Below are 21,444 nucleotides of genomic sequence, written 5' to 3' on the forward strand. Positions count from 1 at the left end.
ATCTTGCCTGGGTTTGGTTTTAGACATTATTCGTTTTGGTCTGCAGAAGGCTATACTCTAAAAGTGTGGTCCTTAGTCTTGAAAGGGGGAAAGGATGTTAAGGTGTGTATTAGTAAGGGTTCTCCAGAGAAACAGACCCAATAGGAGGTATATGATTTAGTGTAAGAAATTGGCTCGTGTGGTTATGGAGGCTGAGAAGTCCCCACATCTGCACTTTGCAAGTTGGAGACCCGGAAAGCTGATGGTGTAGTTCTGGTCGGAGTCTGAAGCCTGAGAACCGTAAGAGCTGATGGTTTAAGTTCTAGTCTGAAAACCAGCAGGCTCAAGATTCAAGAGCTGCTGTTTCAGTTTGAGTCCAAAGGCAGGGAAAAGGTTGAAGTCTCAGCTCAAAGCAGTCAGACAGGAGCTCTCTCTTACCTGTGGAAGGGTCAGCCTTTTTATTCTACTCCGGCCCTCAACCAACTGGATGAGGACCACCCGTATTAGGGAGGGCAGTCAGTCTATGGATTGCAATGTTAATCTCATCCAGAAACACCCTCACAGACACACCCAGAATAATGTTTGACCTATTGTCTGGGCAGCCCATGGCTCAGTCAAGTTGACACAGTAAACCTCTGTTAAAGAGATCTCTCCACTGTGGCTGGGCAAAGACTCCAAAATTTCCCATTCTCTTTCATTTCTGTTCTGCTCTCAACCTCTTAGCAGTCACTCTGCACTAAGCTTGTCTTATCCTTGCCCCATGTACGTTCTGGTCTTCTTGGGACCCCTCTACAGACTTTTGGAGACCCCTTTCTGCATAGCTCTCCTCTCTCTGTTGCTCTGTCCCCCAAAGATTCCAGGTGCTTCAGCTGTTTGGAACTCTTAATCTTTACTTTCACATCTCAGTAGGACCCCCATGCTTTGCTTGGATTCTAGCTCCCTCCACCATGTTGGGAAGTTGTCCCCAGAGAACCTGGGCAAGAAAACAGGGTCAGTGGAGGAGACAATTTTCTTTAAAAATTTTGTTTCCCTGATTATATTTCATGGAGTAGGCAGACTTTTAAATAATGTTGTAGTGATGTGGACCTTTGGATGAAGGTCAGGCCAAAGGGGTGGACTCTAGAGTAAATTGTACCCCACTTCCCACTTAGTGTTGGAACCATAGCCAAGGCAGATGCCATGGGTCGCAAGCTCTGCAGATGCAATGACTAGGGGCTGTCACTCATGAAACAGCTCTCCCATTAATGGATGCCTTCGTTCTTTCCTTCATTTGCCACTTGTTCTCCTGTAACATTCTTCTTACTCTTAGTCCTATTTTCTTTAACTACAGGGAGCGAGTCAAAGTCAGTTCATTCCATCCTTGAGACTTGCTAAATTATTTGGAAATGTCTAGTCACTGGTTCTTTAATCTTTCATTGTCTTGGCCGAACGTCCTTGGTACTTCCAGATCCCCAACTCACCTAATTACTTTCTCAGAAGTTCTGAATTTTCACTGCCTCTCTTACGTAGATCTAGAAATTGAAAGAATTGTGAGCTTCAGAAGCCTTACCCATACTAAGACTACAAATCCAGATCTCACCTGTCAAATTCTTGGAAAGATTTTTCTGATACTCCCTCTTCCTCAAATCTAAATTGGTTCTTCTCGTTAATTTTCTCTTTTAGCAATGTGTACTTCCCCCTCATAATCGTGAGCATGGTTTGTAGTTATATATTAGTGTGATTTTGCCTGTCTCCCACGTTGGACTGTGAGTTCCCTGAGGGCAGACACAGTGGCAGTAAATCTCACCCGTGTGTCTCCAGTTCTCAGCACATATTTGTTGAAGAAATGAATGATAGATTTGAAACTCTCATCATGTCATGACATCATCTGATTTTTAGGATATTATTTGTGTGTATGCAGTTATTTAAAATTATTTTTCGGTTGTTTCAATAGGCGTAAGTGATGGCACTTCTGAATTGTATACAGAAGTATGTATGGTTGTCTCTCTTGCGACTTTCTGTCCACTCCTGTCCATTCCTACCCAACCACCTTCTCAGTCCCATTGTCCTAACGACAGATACTGCTGTTCAAGGTTTGCAGTTATCTTTCTGGACATTCTCCTGTGTATTTCCATTTATATGAAAAGAAACATAAGTATGCTTATGTTGTTGTTGTACAGATATATGTTTGCCCATATTTCTTTGTAGCAATGCAGTTTGAAGCTCAATTAAAATGGCAATTAAGTATTATTTTGCTATTATCATTGGTTTGATAATCAGATCTTTTCTGATCTGTTTATTTTACTTTCACATACTCTTTAAGTAAGGCACATAACCTCTAGACCTGAGTTTCCACATCTACTAAAGGATTGATTTGAATTAAATGAAATTGAAGACCTCTTGCTCTCAATCTGATACTAAATTCAGTGTTATTGTATAATCCATATGTATTAGCTACCACAAAAAACATGTTATTCTTTGTAATATTGAAAAAACAGGAAGAACAAACATCAATTATGACATTGGGTAGCAAGAGGAAATTTTGGGGCAAGTTGTTAAAATGTTCAATTTTTTTTTTCTCCAAGAGTGGCTAGAGAACGTTAGCTGCTAAAACTAGTAGTGGGATCTGTCTGTCTTGTGGACTTTGGCACTAGGAAGTTTGTGCTTTGTTGATCCCTCAGAGCTAACTGATGACACCCTAAAAGGAATTTCACCCCAATTCCCTGAATTTTCACATCACAGCTGTATATTTATTAACACAATAAATGTCCCTGTGAAAAATTTTATAGGAATCAAAGTTTACATAGGTAAATCTTGGTTAGTTATTTATATAAAGCATTTTATGTAAAATAGTTTCCCAAGCAATTTTAACCCCTATCTCCTCTCCCAAAAGAGAAACAAACAAAAGAATAAAAAAAAGCAAATTTTGCTTAGTCATGGTATGTTTTTAAGTTCTCTGTCATAGAATATCAAATCTTTAAATTTCTTTTAGTTAGCTGCTTTTGTCAAGTATCTCACTTATTTTATAGTTTAAAGAATTGTATTTCTAATACTTCTTTCATATATCACCACTTCTATTTAAAATTTTTTTTTAATTATGGAAAACTTGAAACATACATAAAAGTAGAGAATATAATGAACCCTCATGTCCCTGTCCTCCTGCTTCCACAGTTGTCACTATTTTGCCCACCTGGTTTGCTAACATTTTCAATATAAATAATACCACATTTAAAAATATTCTCTTTAGAAAAGAGGCTTGGTGTTTAAGAGGAAAAACAAACAAACTCAAAACAAGAAACAAAAACTGTGCCCAAGCTTTATCTGATTATGGCTATTTATAGAGAATTGATAATTATATAAAATATTTTTTTAGTTCATATACCATTCTCTGTATCAGAAATACTCAGTTTTGTGCCTTTCGCATTGAAATGAATTAGCAAAGTCATTTGTTCCATCATTAGATTGCAGGTATGACTTAACTGTGCTTATAATCTTGTCTTAAATATTTAAAAAATTTAACTCATTTGTTTCAACAAAGCAACCAAAAGCAGATATTTTTTTGGAGATGATGTAGTTTGATGATACTGGTTTCCTTTCCCTCCTGTATTGAGAGTCAGCTATAGTTGAGGAAGCTGGCCATCTGGAGGGTGAGTTGAACAGGCTGTTCTCACTTTCTGGGGCTAGGTGCTGTCAAGCATATAGTTAGCTACAGTTGAAGGCAGAGTGGGGTTAGGGCCTTAATCTGGTATAAATACTGCTGTGGCAGGGTTGAGGGGAAGTGGTGTCTACTGTAGAGGTTGCTGGTGGGAGACTATCTGGAGGAGAAGGCATTGGTGTTGACAGGCAGAAAAGGAAGGAAGGCTTATGGAGTCTGAGCAAAAAAGTGATGTTGGGGGAATGATCTTTGTCCCTCGTGGCTAGAGTGTAGATTTGGGGAAAGCATATAGTAGGAAATAAGACTGGAAAGGTGGAGATAATAATGACAGTATAAAATATGACAGTATGAAGAAGTGAACAGGTAATGAGCATTTACCGGGCAGTGCTTTAAATGCTTTACATGTGCTATGTCATCGATAGCAGCACTATTTTATGGGGGTAATCTTCACTTTGTAAATGAGGGCACTTAGTCAACTAGGAGTTTAGAACTTTGCGTGAGGCCACCTAGTAAGTTGTGGAGCCAGGAGTTAAACTAGGGCAGGCTGACTCCGGAGCCTGACGGCTTTGGGCCTTGAACACCAGGTTAAGCAGCACAAAGCACTTTTTGGGGGTCCTACCATGGACAGTGACCTAGCAGTATATTAACTGAGTTTTAAAAGCAGAGATCTTTTTTTTTTTAGCTGTACGTGGGCCTCTCACTGTTGTGGCCTCTCCCGTTGCGGAGCACAGGCTCCGGACGCGCAGGCTCAGCGGCCATGGCTCACGGGCCCAGCCACTCTGCAGCATGTGGGATCTTCCCGGACCGGGGCACGAACCCGTGTCCCCTGCATCGGCAGGCGGACTCTCAACCACTGGGCCATCAGGGAAGCCCGCAAATATCTTTAATAGTTTATTTTCATGAGCTTTTCACCTTTACTGGAGTTTTAAACATTGGAGGTACTTAAAGGTTGTTTCATAGTTGTGGCTTTAGCTAGATTCCGTGTCAACTTTTATGTTGGCTGAATTTCTTGGACCATTTTTTCCTGATTATAAAACATGTGCATAGGGCTTCCCTGGTGGTGCAGTGGTTGAGAGTCCGCCTGCCGATGCAGGGGACACGGGTTCGTGCCCTGATCCAGGAAGATCCCACATGCCGCAGAGCGGCTGGGGCCGTGAGCCATGGCCGCTGAGCCTGCGCGTCCAGAGCCTGTGCTCTGCAACGGGAGAGGCCACAACAGTGAGAGGCCTGCGTACCGCAAAAAACAAACAAACGTGCATATTTATAAAAGTTGTGATGCACTGAAAAGTGTAAAGAAGACAATAAAAACCGTCCAGTCTTTTATTAGCCAAAGACATTCAATATTAATAGTTTATGTATTTTCTTCCAGAGTTTTTTCTATTCTTTTTTTTGTTTTTAACTTTCCTGAGACTGCGCTTTGATGAAGATTTTGAGTTCTTTCTGATAAAATATAATGCATGCCTTTTCCCCTCATGTAATATAATTGTTTTAAGAACTTAAATGATTACATAATATTTTATCATGTGAATGTACAATAATCTTTGTCCTCTTTTCTTTTGAAAGTGTTGTTGAACATTTTTATTGTTTCTGATTTTTTATTTTTGATGATGTACTTTTGTATATAAATTTTGTATTTTTCATCATGAAATGTATTTCTAAAAGAGGTTGAATGTGAAGCAAAATAGACTACAAGCAGAATGTGAATCAGTGTTACATGAAGAAAATTGTATGGGAATAATAGTTTTGCTGAAGCTCATGTTCAAGTATACCATGTATAGATTTGAAGATTATAAATTGAGAAATAAAGCATAAGATTCGAGCAAGAAAAATGGACTGGGACTGGCTAATTAAATTTGAGAAGAGAGGTTGAGTGTCTTGATGTTCAGCTGGAGAAGAAGCTGAGGAATAAGTCTCTGTGCATCTGAAGCGTGTTTTGTAGGCTTTGTATAGTTATTTTCTGTTTCTTCAGAGTGCATAAAAAAACATGAACGTAAGTTAGTATGGAGGAATTTAGCATACAGTTTGATTCAGGATTGAAAATTCTCGGTATAGTTTATCATGAGAATTATTCTTGGAGATGGGTAGATTTTCACTATAAATTTAGGATTTTATTCTGCATAAGGAGGAAGGGGTGCTTAAGATGGCGATTTAAAGGTATAACTAGACCTTTATTTCTAAGATTTATTTTAATATTAGTTCTAGTTTTCTTACCTGTTGTGTGTTTCTTTTTGGATATTTCCACATAAGAGCAGCATTACTATGTTAAAGTTTGCAGTTTTGATTGAAAGGACAAACCAGAACAAGAAACAAACAAATAAAACTCCACACAGGCAGCTAGCAAAATAGCATGCCCGTGTATGTAACTGATTTGCATGACTGTGAATGAGAGGTCCCCAAAGTTGAACATCCAGTCTAGTGAGGCCAGCAGAATTTGAAATATAGGTTGGGAAATGTTGACATTAACACATCAGTCATATGTGTTAGGATTGTGACAGTATGGCTGCTGATACCCCATGCCAGTCATTTATACAGAATTGCCATTGATCAAGAAAATCCTAGTTTAAGATTTTAAGGTTTAAGATTCTAGGTTTAAGATTTCGTTTCATTACAAAATGCCCATTCATTTTAGAAACTTTAAAAAATACTGAAGATAAGAATAACAATTTCCTGCAGTTCCTCTCTCTGGAGATAACTATTTGCATTTTGTGTATAACCTGTCTTTTTTTTTTTTTCTCTGCACACAGTTACTCTCTCCTTTTTAAAAATGAATATATTTGCATACTGCTTTATAGCCCACTTTTTCTATATAAGACAGTATTTTCCATGTTGTTATTCTATCATTCTAACGTGCTTATTGAACATCTCCTAGGCTATAATAGAAATATGAGATTGAGATTCACCAAGCAGTAGATACTATCACTTGAGTAAGAATATAACATAAATAATTACTAAAATATAGTGGTCGATAAGTAAACGCAAGTTCAGAGGAGAGATTGGAGTGGCTTTAAGCTGGATGAGGGAGAATTAAGGGGGTCTTGAAGAGTGGATAGGATTTAGGTAAAGAAAGGGCAAGTTTTAGGAAGGGGGAATGATTTGAGCATTGATGCAGAAGGAGGTTAAGTGGCATTTTATAGAATGCCATGCTGAGCTCTGAGTTCAGGGCGATAAGATTTGATCTAATGTTCCTAAGTTACAGAGGGGTTAAATCCAGGTTGAAAGTCTGTGCTTCAGGGATGTATGCGTGGCAGCTAAAGGTGTGATGAAATGGGACAAGGGATGAGCTGTCTTTAAGTAAAACAGTTCCCAAATCGGCTGTGCTCAAGAATAACCTGGAAGTTCTTGTTTAAAAACAACCAGATTCTTGAGTCCTTCTCCACGCTTCCTGAATCAGGATCTTTTGGGGTGGAGTCTGCAGTCTAGTTTTGGCAACCTCCTGTACTGTTTCTGACATACTGTCTGGCCTAGGAGATGCTTAGTTTAGGAGGCCTCTGTAATATGTGTGAAATAGGGACTGATATAAGGACATGGACCAGGGTGATAACAGTAGGCGTGGACGAGAATGGAAAGGCATGAGGCATTTTGAAAATCGATAGAATTTAGTGAGACTGTTTAGAGTAGCTAAAGAAGTCAGCAGTTACTAGCATGGTTGTGGTGTCGGGGGCACGTGTAGAGATGGCAGTGTGAGCTGTGTAAGGAAGGGATGAGGATGCCTTTTAGGCATAGTGAGTTGAGGTAGTAATGTGGCACTGCACGCGGCATCCAGCAGCTGTTGGACTAGATACTGAGTGAGCGGTCAGGGTAGAGAAGAGAGTCTGGAATTACTAGTTCAGAGTAAATCTTTGAAGTACTTCTTTTAGAGGGGAAGATGTATAGAAGAATGAGTTGGAGGGGCCAGACGATGGAACTGGAGAGTAACACCTGAGTTTGGAGCCAAAGGTGAAAGAGACATGGAGGATGATGGGTACCCTGAAATACAAGGTCACACATTTTAAGAATTTTTTAGGAGGTAGCATTTCTCTAAGTTCCACAAAAGTCTAGCAGGGAAAATAAGTGCAACTAAACTCATTTTACTACTCTTAGTAATAGGCTTATTGGAAGAAAATGTAAGCTGTTAATAATAGTGTGTGTTTTTTTATTATTTCTGGATCTTGTTGTTTTTCTGTATTTTTGAAATTCAAGGATAATTAAAAAACAGTGGTTCATAAGATTATATATAATTATATGTATTAAGTACACATAATCAACTAAGTATATGTGTGCATGTACTTATGTAAATTAATTACATATAATATATACTTTATAAATAAAATTGTGTGTATATAAAATACTTTAGAAACACACACATACATATAAATACTTTAGACCATTCTATTTAGAAAAGTCGGTACTATCAGAAAGGAAAGAGTGAGCAGTTTTTTTATTGCATTTCTTAGAAACTAGTTATGAGAAGGGGTCGCAGACTATTATTGATTGAACATATTCTTCCTAAGTGTCTTCTGTCTGATAGATATGCTTTGTTTCTGGAATACATGCATGCATGAGATCACCCCAGATGTCAGGTTAGGGAGGGAAATGTAACGGGGGATGACACTGAGCACTGGGTCTCAACCTTGTTTGATTCTCAAAGCACCTAGAGGTCGTTGGGCCACCCCTTTTTAATTCCTCTTATGAGCAGGATCGATTTGAGTAATAGAAAGTTTGAGTATGTTATGTGTAGGTGATGTGAAGCAAGCGCATCAGCAGAAGAGATTGAAAAAATTTGTTTTGTTCATATTACTTTGCTTTTAATTCCTATTTACAAAGGATTCCTGTACCCAGTTCCAGCATGTGAGGGTGTGTGTGTGTGTGTGTGTGTGTGTGTGTGTGTGTATGTTTTTCACGGGGGAGGGGCTTTTTCACACCAAGCAGTTCTCAGATGGCAGCGGGGTGTCTGAGAATTCAGCCCAATTCTCACACTGTCTACCTGGTAAAGGGCTCAGTCCTGTAAGACCCTCCACTTCTGACACCAAGCACAAGCCCAGGTTGTTACCTGGGCGTCTGACTGGCTACAAACTGGAGGTTCCTGTGACCTCCTCCTTAGGTTTGATTCATTTCCTAGAATAGCTCACAGAACTCACTTTTCTTATTTTGGCCGCGCCTCGAAGCTTGTGAGATCTTAGTTCCCCAACCAGGGATCGAACCTGGGCCCTGGCAGCGAAAACGCCGAGTCCTGACCACTGGACCGCCAGGGAATTTCTCAACACAAGAATTTGTGTGGATTGGATGTGGGGTAAGCAATAGCAAAGAGGTCCTAGATGATATTAGGGTTTTAGTTTGGGAGATTGGGGTGTAGTGATACCCGTTAACCAAAACTGAGAGTACAGGAAGGAGAAGTGGATTTTTTTCCTGTCCTGCCTGGTCATTCCTCGTCTTTTTTGATCAAGAGAGAAGAGTGGGGAAATGACAAATTCAGTTTAATGTGGGACCTGAGATCAGCGGCTTTGGAGTCTGTTCGGTTAGATTTGAATCTTATCTCTCTACAATTCGTCCTGTGTGACTTGGGGCAACTTCACCTCTCTGGGTCTTAGTTTCCTCACCTGTAAAACGGGTAATAGTGCTACTTAACTTATGTAATTATTTATGAGAATTAAGTGAATTAAAGGAAAATGTTTATTTGTACATTAAATATAAGATACCTCATATGCAGTTATAAGTGGGAAACAAAATCAAGCTCGTTCACTGGACTCTCAGAAATGTGGGCCTGAACCTTAAAGGAGAGAGGTGGGCTAGAGGCAAGTTGGTATTTTCAGTCTGCTTAATTACACATATAACTAAGATAGTACTTAATGTTGCCTTTCAACCAAATCTTAGAAGTGAGCCTTCTGGAACTTAGGTCTGCTTATGACAGGGATATGTCCTAGTATCTACTTTATATAGTAGTAGTCACTCTCCAGTAGTGGAAGTTAGGTTCCTGAAAAGTGCTGTGGTCTGAATATTAATGTTTGAGGAACTTGGAGTATAAGAGAATACATGCAGATAGGTTGATAGACTTGAAGGTTGAAATAAACCTGTGAAAATCATTGTTTTCACACTCACTAAAGGAGACAAAGGATGGCAAGCAAAATAAAGTATCACTGGTAGTTTATATGTTTTTTTAAAAAATAAATTATTTATTTATCTTGGTTGTGTTGGGTCTTTGTTGCTGTGCACGGGCTTTCTCTAGTTTTGGCGAGCGGGGGCTACTCTTCATTGCGGCGCGTGGGCTTCTTGTTGCGGTGGCTTCTCTTGTTGTGGAGCACGCGCTCTAGGCGTGTGGGCTCTAGAGCGCAGGCTCAGTAGTTGTGGCGCACGGGCTTAGTTGCTCCGTGGCATGTGGGATCTTCCCGGACCAGGGATCGAACCCGTGTCCCCTGCATTGGCAGGCGGAGTCTTAACCACTGCGCCACCAGGGAAGTCTCTGTATGTTTTGAATTAGTGGCAGGGTACCGTACTTTAATTTGGTCATAGCTTACTCCTAGAAACTTTTCAGTCTCTGCCCACCAGTCTTAAAAAAGATATTTGTCAATGCGTTATGTGTTGTAACAGGTAATAATGCCTATGAGTTATTTCCCTCCTGTTTTCCTGTATTTATTGCCATATACGAATACTCAGTGCCTAATTTTGTCTCAGTTTAGCCCAGATATAGTCCTGGAGAGGCCAGGTAACTTGGTGCTTGAGGTAGCAAAAATTGGGACAATATTTATTTAATCCACTCAGCTCTGTCTTCTTGAACCTTTTCTCTGGTGCTCACTCAGGGTTGTGTTAGTTCTTTATGTACAGTTTCATGAGAAATCACATCCTTCTTCCCCTTAAACCCATGTATCAGCTACTTCCACTTCCACCGTGCCATTGGAGTCATATATTCCAAGACCCAGGTTTTCAGTCCTTCATGTTCTTTTTATCTTGCCTGAGGCTTTAGTGCAAAAATAACTTATCTGCTGTTGGTTTTTACACTCTTTTCATCTTGTCTCCTTAATTCTTTTGTTTTTTTTTTTTTGGTAAAGGGAATATAGAACGAACTGTTACATGCTGTAATCAGAATTTCTCTGCTAGGCTGACTTTGCAGGAGAGTTACTTTTCCATTCCCCTAAAGTGAAATACTTTATACAAATTAATTTACTGCTTATGAGCTTTATTTCATGTTTGGTATGGTTGAGGCAGAAGAGTGGTGAGTCTAAAATCAGACTAAGTCACCTAGATTCTTGCAGGTTTGCAATTTTCTCCTAACCATTTCAATGATCCCTAATGAGAGGCATCTTGGAGTGGTGGAAAGTAGTGAACTTTGGTGTGGGACCAGAGTTCTCAAGCTGTGCCCATAGGCCAGGCAGGTTAATCTCTCTGACCCTTGATTTCCCCACCGTTGAAATAACAGTGCCTACTTGTACGGTGTGTGGTGTGTGTCAACGTCTGTGAAGTGTCTCAGCTGATGGTGTATAGCAAATGGCTTTTTCCCTGCACTTTTACTCATAATTTCGATTTGATATCATCATAATGCTTTTTGCCTTTTTACTTTTTTTTTTTTTTTTTAAGACTGTGACTATTTCTTAGGGATCCTGGGGGAAATCATAAATGTTCTTGGTTTTTAGGATTTCTCTTGAAAGCCCCAGTTAGTGAAAGGACTTTTTTCTGTGTATGCCATTTGATCATCTTATTGGGAATTAGAGTTATAGATTTTTTATTTTCCTTGTGTGTTAGGTATCAGAACATTTCCCCCATGACTCCTTTGGCTATTATAATTCTTGAAAATCTATTTCTAAAATTATTATCTGGAAAAAAGACATTTTCTTCTATCACTTCCTTGCTCTGTTAGTGTAAATGAGCAGAAGTTTATAAGGAAAGCTAATCACAGAGTATAATTTTAAGATAATCACATTGTAATTTGATCCATGGAATCAAATTTTAGGTCTTTCAAATTCGTTTTCATTTTTTTTTTAACATCTTCATTGGAGTATAATTGCTTTACAATGGTGTGTTAGTTTCTGCTTTATAACAAAGTGAATCAGCTGTACATATACATATATCCCCATATCTCCTCCCTCTTGCGCCTCCCTTCCATGCTCCCTATCCCACCCCTCTAGGTGGTCACAAAGCACGGAGCTGATCTCCCTGTGCTATGCGGCTGCTTCCCACTAGCTATCTATTTTACATTTGGGAGTACATATAAGTCCATGCCACTCTCTCAACTTTGTTTTCAGTTTTGTAGCTTGTTATTTTTTTATTTTTTTGTAGCTTATTCTTAATTGGCATCTTCTGAACTATCAGAATTGTCCTTTAAAATCTCATTGTGCATTATATTTTATTTTTTCATGTGGGTTAAATTTTTAAAATTGTGAATATATGAGAATATATATTGATATAACACATAAAATTAAAAGGTCATAAAAAAAGCAACTGTATACTTGTACCCAGCTTAAGAAATAAAATAGTACCTACCAGTACTTCTGAAGCTTGTATCAGACTGAGTTTTTTCACTGGCTGCTTATGATACTTCCCTACTACTTTAGTTATTTTGGAACTAGATATAGGGCTTCCCTGTTAGCTCAGTTGTTAAGAAACCGCCAGCCAATGCAGGGGACATGGGTTCAAGCCCAGGTCCGGGAAGATCCCACATGCTGCGGAGCAGATAGGCCCGAGCGCCACAAATACTGAGCCTGAGCTCTAGAACCTGCGAGCCACAACTACTGAGCCCGCGTGCTACAACTACTGAAGCCCGCACGCCTAGAGCCTGGGCTCTGCAATAAGAGAAGCCACCACAACGAGAAGCCCGCGCACCACAGCGAAGAGTAGCCCCCGCTCGCTGCAACTAGAGAAAGCCCACGCACAGCAACAAAGACCCATCACAGTCAAAAATAAATAAATAAAATTATTTAAAAAAAAAACAAAACTAGATACAGTTTTTAGTTTTGCCTCAGTACAAAACATTGTGTCATTAGATACATTAATACCTGCCATTTAGTTTAACTCTTCAGTTAATCTGGATTTGCCGTATCATGCTAATGCATTCATTTCAATCATAGTTTTGCCACTCTAGTTTTTTTCAGATTTATAGTAATTTTATAAATCTCAGCATGACAGTGCTTTTGATTAGGTGTCTCGATATCCTCCCACCCTCTCTACCCTCCTCTCATCTCCCCCACCCCTCTTGAGAAAGAGAGACAGACACAAAGAGACCGAGTCTGATACCTTCCTGAGCATACCATGCACGTAAACTCAGCTTGTTGAAATTCTGTTATCCCTGCAGATGTGCTGTAGGTTAATTTTATGCAGTGATTTTCAGACAACTAAAAATTGGTTTGTAAGTTAACTTCAGAAACCACTTAAGCTCAGTTCCTAGATCGTTCATAGACCATTGTATTGCCTTGGGCAAAATGTGAGCTAAAACATACTGTAAAAGATTTTGAGGACTATGGGAGGTTCCTATGGTAAGGATAGTAGATGCTTTTTGTTGGCATCTAATTTTGCTCCATAATTTGTGAATGGCTCCATTTGTGGGGGGAAAGATAAAAAAATCACTGTAGGTTTTTCTCAGAAAAAAAGAAAAATATGACTGTCTGGATTTGTAAGCTTCTTTAGAAAGAAAATTGTATCTATAATTGCAAAGTACATTTGTTGTTCGCTGTTACTTACTTATTGTCATTAAAACTCACATCTATTTTTTGAAAAGTGACCAGCCTGAAGGATATATTGGAATAATCACTAGAATCTTTATTTAAAGTAATCTAAGGTCAAGACTTGAGGAGTTTATCATTTCTCAGTATATGATGGTTTAGTTGCTGCATATGTCAGCAGCAGATTTTGTAACTTACAGAAATTCTTTACCCTTTGCTAAAGGCTGCTCTTCAAATGAGTGTGATTAAATGGTTGATTTTTTTCCTAAAAGATGTCAGTTTTAGGGTGAGACCATTTTGATAATCCAGAGTCAGATGCATTATCCATTGTGCCACTGGCCGACTCATCTTTTCCTATTGAAACCATTGAAGTTGGCAGGGTATAGGTAGCATTGTGACATCTTACAGGTGAAGAATGTGAAGTCAAGAGCCTGAAGGATTTGAAAATGTGCAGTTCATGGCAAGAGATTTAAAAATTCACATTTTCCTTTACCATGGTTTATGCTAGAATTGTAAAGACTGACCATTTATGAGGGAAAAATTATTAGAAAACTATGTCTTTGAAGTAAAAAATCTTGAATCTTGATGATTCAAATATTATTTTTGCAAATAAAACTATTTTGATGCACTACTTTAATGTTCATCCATTTATCTGTCCATATCGCCTTTCCCCCAAGTTGGGTACTAATTGGTCACATGCCTAGGGTTTTCCTTGATACCACAGCAGCATCTAAGCTGGAAAAGTGGTTCTTCAGGAATGGAATCTGGAATCCAGGGAATGATTTCAGACACAGGTAGTTCCTAATTTACAAGTAATTCATACATGTAAACCCCTTCCCTGAGCTGCTCTTTCAGTTGCTGCTATTTGGAGTACAGAATTTGAGCTTTTAAAGAACTTCTGGGGTTCAAAAGTAAGTAGAAGCAGAAATAAGTGAAAAGCAGAAATATTTGGTGGCAATAAATAGTCAAATCCATATTATGACCCACTTGCATAAAAATGTTTTTCCTCAAACTATCTCAGTAGTTTTTAACATTATTTTGCAACACTGTTAGAATTCTATCATTTAGGGGTTTATTTGGGCTAACTAGCTAGCATCCTTGTTGAAAACTGCAAATATTAAAGTGAATTATTTCAGCCCTGTTGATTTCTTCCTATCACATACCTGAAATGAACTACACTGAGGCAGTAGGAGCTTTGGGTGGTAATTTAGGAACATACTTAGGGGAAAGCGTTGTTATTAGCAGGATGATTGGAATGTCATAATGTAAAATTTAGGGAATTACAGGCATCAGGAGTTGAGAGAGTGCTAACAAAGGAAAACAACCTATTTCAGAATTTGTCTGGATAAAGAGAGGATCTAGAATTGGTTAAGTTTCTATGTTTCTTCTGCAGGGTCCCCAGTGCCCATGGCTGGTGTAATTATCTTTTGGGTTCAATAGATGTCTTTTGGCTAGTCTGGGAACTTGGCCAACATAAGCAACATTGTTTCATTAGGAATAATACTTACTTCCACAGCATCAATTTGAAAAATAGATTTTTAGACCAGACTCATTTATAAGTTAGGTTTCAGCCTGTGCTTGTCTTTGTCTTGTCTGTCATCACGTGCTCTCAGTTGACAATAGCTACCAGGTTGCTTTTCTTTCCCATCAGTCATGGAATTTGCTGGCCAATCATAAAATAGCAGTGGAAGTAATAAGTAGGAAGTAAAGTGAAAGAATTACAGTAAGTACAAGAAGCCACTCCTAGAGCAAAAGAGGGCTTGTGGGCTTAGGGGAACAGTTGGTGAGCAGTGTCTCAGAACTTAATTTACCAGTAACATTGGTAGATTGATGTGATCGTTCCTACAGAGTAAGTTTCATTACCTCTGATAGTAAGCCATGGTGAAAAGTGAATTCACATTTACTGATTTGTGAATTGATGTAGATTACAAAATGTAGATGTTTTTTATTCAGATAAAATTACATAGAACAGTGTAATATTGACAGTTTATTTCATCCCTAGAAATGTGTGAAATTTTTGTTGGTAGTAGTCAGATTTTAAAACTGTTTTTCTCCCTGACAATTAAATATTTTATATTTTATATATAATTGCTTTTCATTAATGAAAATTATTTTCGAGTAAACTTAAATAAATGTGAGGAAATGAATTTGCAGTAATTTTATCTCTATGTTTTGGGGATTGTATTTACATTAGATGTTCCTCAATTAGGGGTAATTGTCTTGCATCCTTATCTCTTATCATAATCTGTTTTTCTTCACACAGTGTTATAGTTTTGCTGCTGGACTCTTCCCTCCCTTCCCCCACCCCATCAGGATGATATGAGACTTGAAAGAAGACGATGCATACAGGTGACTCAAGTTTTGAAATACAGTAAAACTGTGGCTGTCTGAGAGAATGTGGGAACTGGTGGTATATTTTGAATGCGGGAGCTTTCTGATAAACAGCATTAGTGGGGAGAATTATTTAGATCAATAAATGCAAAGATAGTTGGGATATTTATTAAACTTGACTTTGGGAATCAGTTTGATAATCAGTGACAGGTAGTGTTATTAATACAAATACAGCATAGTGATTGCTAGTACTTGACCTTTTCAAAAAGGGTGTTGGCTAATACTTTGGCGAGAATTGAAGTATTTCTGTTAAAAATAAATAAAATATTCACCTTTATGGTTGAATGCATGTTCCCCCAGATCCCTGTTAGAAGAGAGCAGATTTTTTAAAGGCATAAGGAGTAGATGTTAGTAGTGTGTCTTAAGTCTCTGATAATTCAGTTAAGGATATTATACCCATATGTATGATTCCTTAAAAAATATGGTCTGGGATTTTGTTTTTTCTTTCCTGCCTCTCCATCCCTTCCTTCATTCCTCTCTTTCTCCTTTCTTTCTTCCTTTTCTCCTTCCCGTTTATCCTTTTGTCATTTGTATTTATACAAGAGAAGCAGTATAGAAGGCATTTTTGAAAGAATATTTTTGATTGCTTTATAATTATTTGAGGTGATCTTATACATGGAAAAATGGAGGCTTGTTCCATCTGTGGCTGTGTTTGGGCTCTTGAAAATGTAGTGTAGCTAATGGATGAAGTGTTAACTAACTTTTAAACTTGAATGTTCTTAAATCAGGCCGATTAGGAGGTATTTTGTTGAACCAAGTGGCTTATATTTGCAGGCCTGGTCAGAGATAGTCTTATTTGATTTATAAACTGTTTAAAAGAGTGATCTTTAACTGGAAAAGAAGTAACCACATAAATCTTGGATAGATGCTTAATTACGTTATTGGTGAAGGTGTTAAGGATTTTGTGATTGCTTTTTATTTGGGTGATCTTTGTTTTCTAAAGAAAAAAAATTACCATTTTTTGACTTCAGCTCGGGATTTTAAAAAACAATGTCTCAGGTGTGCCATTTTGTATGAAGAAATGTGCTTGAATATATATTAAATTTAATTATAGATCAAATCATACTTTACATTCATGAGGGACTCAAAGAATCTGATGATAATTCTTTTTTGAGTAAAAGGTGTTTGAGTAATTATCTCTGTAATCTGTCTCTCGGGTACACATGTATATTTGCCTGTACGTATTAGAGGTACACCATGTACACATGCTGGCTGAGTGGCTGACAAAAGCAACATGATGCTGAGGCTGAATGTCAGTGTCATAGAGGAATAAATAGGAATATTTACAGAAAAAATTATAGAATTTTATGAAAATTTTGTTGTCAGATTTTATACGTTTGACCTTTTGGTGCAGGAACAGTTGCTCAGCACTGTCAGCTCCCGGATTGCTCCTTGGGCACTATACTGCACATTGGCTATACCAAGTAGATGCTCCCTTTCGCCTGAGGTCAGTAGAGGAACAAAGTATTTTGGGGGTATCTCATAGATTTATCCATGAATATTAATGATTTTGGAGATTTTCCCTTAAGAAATTTTGAGGTGGCAAAGTTGCTATTTTATTTCTAGTTTACCTTCATAAGATATGAAGAGTTTCTAAATAACTCTTTTTCTTGAAAGGCTTATGGATGAAATGAAATATCTAAAGAGTAAATCCAGTTTTTAAAGGTTATCTAGTTAATTTTATGAATGCTAGAACACACAAAAAAATTACAAATACTAGATTTATGATATAATCTAGTCTCTTACTCAGCCTCATAGTCTTTAAAAATTACCAACATTTACTGGCTTATAAAGGAAAAAACTCAAGAAGAAAGATCTGACTCTCTCTAATATACATATTAGCTGTTGGCGTATTTCCCTTTCAACAGTTTGAAAGTTAATAATTGTTTTTGAATGTAAAATTAACAGCTTTCACAATCATCATTAATTAATGAAGTTTGCTCTTGTTTTACTGTGCACACATTTATTCTTCAACGGATAGAATTTTAACACATAAAAGCTCGTAAGGAGTTTTTTCATTGAAAGTTATTTCTAGAATGCTTTTGCCTACTTGAAAGTGAATACTGTTTCCCCAGGCATTCATGGTCCTGACTTTATGTTGGTTAGCTGTGATGATACCTTACTCTCTCATACCATTTCATTTTAGGTGCAGGTTCAGGGATGCTAGAAAGGACATTGAAGTATGCTTTGACTGACTGTCTTTCAAAAGCCACAGCTTAATAATCGATTTTTACTGAACAGCAAACCAAAGTTAAACTTCAATATATCTCTGGTACGTGTGTATATAGGTGTTCCTGTACTTAACTTAATTTGAGGGAATTTTTGCGTATTTTAAAATATAGTTAGAATGTAAATTAGGTAAAATTAGATTATTTTTTGATTTTGGGGGAAAAATCATTTATGACCAAACATTTTATTTGGCTAACATTTGCTTTGTACCAGGTACTGTAATAGTGTTCTGCTCGTAAGGATCCCTGTACTTAGAATCAAGGAGCACATAGGAACACATTTCAATTGGAAGAGGGGGCAGATATATAACAAATTTTGCAGTGGATGTTTATGATAAATCTTAAACACTTGTCTGTTGAATTCAAGCCATCTAGAGTAAAAACAGAAAGCACTCTCTGGTTAATAGCATTTGCAGTAATGGCTTCACCTGATACCCTCATGCCGATGTTGTCAAAATCTACCTTTGTGTCCCACTCTTCTCTTCTGAGCTCCAGACTCATGTAACTGCCTCCTACATGTCTCTCCTGCACACACTCCCTCCTCTCCTATTTATCCCTGTTAGCGATGAGTGACACCGTTCTACCCAAGCACACTGTCATCTTGGGAACCTAGGAGCTACTTTTTACTGCTTTGAATTAAGTTATAACCAAATTCAGTTTATTTAGAATGTAGAAATCACTTAGGAGATTAAATTTGGAAAATGCACTGCCTCAGAGATCACTGTGGACATTAACATAAAGGCGTTTGCATTTTTCCAGTTTATTTGATAAAAGGACCTCACCTTCCTTTTATTTCTTATTTATACCTGTTAACATCCAAGGGAACACTAGTGGGAAAAGCTGTTGGATACAGCAGTTGATACTGTTCTTTATTTGTTGGGCTTCTTTAACAACTGAAATTGTTTTTTAACAATAGTGATAGGCTAGTTGTTTTAAAACTTGACATAGTTCTAGAACATACAGAACTGAAACTCTGTGAGGATGAATAACATTGGAAATTTGTTTATTTATTTTGAAAATCAATTCTTTTTTTATATAAATTTATTTATTTATTTTTGGCTGCGTTGGGTTTTTGTTGCTGCGTGCGGGGTTTCTCTAGTTGCGGCGAGCGGGAGCTACTCTTTGTTGCGGCGTGTGGGCTTCTCATTGCGGTGGCTTCTCTTGTTGCAGAGCGTGGGCTCTAGGTGCGTGGGCTTCAGCAGTTGTGGCACGTGGGCTCAGTAGTTTTGGCTGGTGGGCTGTAGAATGCAGTCTCAGTAGTTGTGGGCTTAGTTGCTCCACAGCATGTGGGATCTTCCCGGACCAGGGCTCGAACCCATGTGCCCTGCATTGGCAGGTGGATTCTTAACAGCTGCGCCACCAGGGAAGTCCCGGAAATTTATTTTAAATTCCGCTCATTTGTTCATATTGTCTGCCATATTTCTATGAATTTAAGTGCTTAAAACCATTTGATATGGCAGAGTTTTAATTCTAGATTAAAATGTGGGTTTTGTAGGGCAAAGTTTATATACTTCAGTGGTCACAAGAGTATGGCATACTATTGCAGAACAATTAGAAATCAGATCTGTATATTTAAATAAAACCAACTTCTGTAATTCCATTCATGTACAGGGTGCACTGGGGGAAATAAAAGGATATGTACATTTTGATATTTGGGAGTGTATTGCCCATTTTCTTCCTTTTGGACTTGTTCTTCATGTGGTCCTGCGTATCTGGTCTTTTTCTGTAAGTGTTTTCCCTCCTTTAGCTGTCATTCATTTCTTAACCCCGAGCGGTCTGATTTTGTGCTTAATAATTCAATGAATTGATGGGTTTTGGTGAATGGTAAATCTAGTGGATTTATTTTTGCTCTCAGATTTTAATTTTTTCTCCCAAGAAAAAATTGATAAATACTTGTATTTACCAAGTAATACAGCGTCAGTGAAAAAATTTGGAAATTTATGAGAATATAGGTAAGTGGAAGGAAACATACCCAGAGTTCTACTGCCCGTCGCACTATGGCACTTCCCCTTCTAGTGTTTTGTTTGCAATGCCATTTTTGATTAATTAATATCATCTGAATATCTGTTCAGGTTTGTGTGCTTGGGTAGAATCTATTTTTATGTTGTTTATATTTTCTCTTTTATTGCCTAGCATTATATTGTGAACATTTCCCTGTGTCATTAGAAACTTACTAACTATAGTGATCTGCTGTTACTTTGAACTTGGAGCAAATTCAGAGCATTCAGAACTATAACTTTTTGCAGGTGAATTATTTTAGAAATTTATTTTAAAGTATGCTGAGTTGAAACCCTTTCTTTGTATGCTCATTTCCTAGTTGAGTTAGGTTTCTCTCTTATTAGACATTTTTTTTTAATTTTTCCTTTTCACTTTTTTTTAAAGTACTGACATCTGTGCATGAGTGTTGGGTTGTATATTAAATTATTTCCTTGTAATTTATTCCTATGAGCGTAAGTATTAGGTCATAGGGCTTGGAAAATTTTAAGGCCCTTCATACAGACTTTTAGAATGGTGTTTGGTAATATGTACCAGTTTATACTCACTAGCATTAGATGAATGTTGGTCTTTTAATATACATTTGTGAGCATTGAGTATTATAATTAAAAACAAGTTTCTAATTCAGCTGGCAAAAAGAAGAATCTTCTGTTTTAGAAAATATAAAAGTGATAGTGTGTACTCAATGGAGGAAAAAGTTCAGTTGCTTCAGAAATGTATAAAGTGACAAAACTAATATAGTTCAGTAAATATTCTCCTCCCAGGATTCTTTCTAGCAAATGGTTGTATTTAATGCTTTTATGGCATTTGCACATGTTTGCTTACCAGTTTTTTTGGTCCCAGCTAGTCTGATTCTCAAAGTCAGAGGACCATGGCTTATCCTGTTTGTCTTTGCTGTGTGTGTCTCGCAGGGTTCCTGTGACATAGAAAGTGCTCAACGAACACTTAGAAAAAAACCACTTTTTGTCATTCTACTAATGCCTAAAAATATTTTACTCTGAATGTCTGCTTTAATAAATTTCTTCAAACAGTTTTAAGAGTTCTGCATTATTTTCCATTTCCTTATCCTTTTATGTTTCATATTTTATTAAGTTTCTGATTTCCAAGTGAAAGCAATTAATAATGATTATATCATATATATATCTCATAAGAAAACGTACGATATTTATAGAGAAGATGATGGGAAACCTGAGGTTAGCCATGTTGTAAAGTTGAATTTCTTAGACCCTAGTGCCTTTATTCAAGGCCTAGGCGAAAGCAAATAGATTCATATTCATTATTTTAGATTTTAGGAACTTACTAAATGTACCTCCAAAAGAACGTTTGAGTTCTGGGAAGATGACAGCAGGGCATAGTTTTTTGAATCTTCGTAGTTTTCCCTAAAAACAGAGTAACCAGCACAGCAAAACCAAAAATTCATGGACACTTTCTATAAGACTAGGTGAACAGTATCACTACAAACCCTAATAGAAGTAGGTGGGGACAAATCTCCAATAACTACAAGACCTGCATGGTGTCAGCATTTGTACAGAAAGATGCAGAAGGGAGCAGCAGGAATCTGATGGACCTGAGAACAGGAGAAGCCGCCCAG

General features: G+C 37.7%; 1 protein-coding gene across 8 annotated transcripts in view; it reads left to right on the top strand.

Annotated features, from left to right (window-relative positions):
• DYRK1A (dual specificity tyrosine phosphorylation regulated kinase 1A) overlaps positions 1-21,444 on the top strand; it is a 141,959-nt gene that overhangs the window by 35,230 nt on the left and 85,285 nt on the right. For 6 of the 8 annotated variants that reach the window (XM_060150925.1, XM_060150929.1, XM_060150931.1 and 3 more), the window contains exon 2: positions 15,503-15,588. The exons of 1 other annotated variant lie outside the window; for it this stretch is intronic. In XM_060150925.1, the coding sequence (XP_060006908.1) occupies positions 15,559-15,588 (30 nt within the window). In that variant the 5' untranslated portion in view covers positions 15,503-15,558. Of the gene's footprint in view, positions 1-15,502; positions 15,589-17,009; positions 17,078-21,444 lie in introns of those variants that run through there. One more of the 8 variants, XM_060150930.1, reaches the window with a different exon arrangement.

This window comes from Lagenorhynchus albirostris, chromosome 5 (assembly GCF_949774975.1).
Source record: "Lagenorhynchus albirostris chromosome 5, mLagAlb1.1, whole genome shotgun sequence".
Classification (NCBI taxonomy): Eukaryota; Metazoa; Chordata; class Mammalia; order Artiodactyla; family Delphinidae; genus Lagenorhynchus; species Lagenorhynchus albirostris.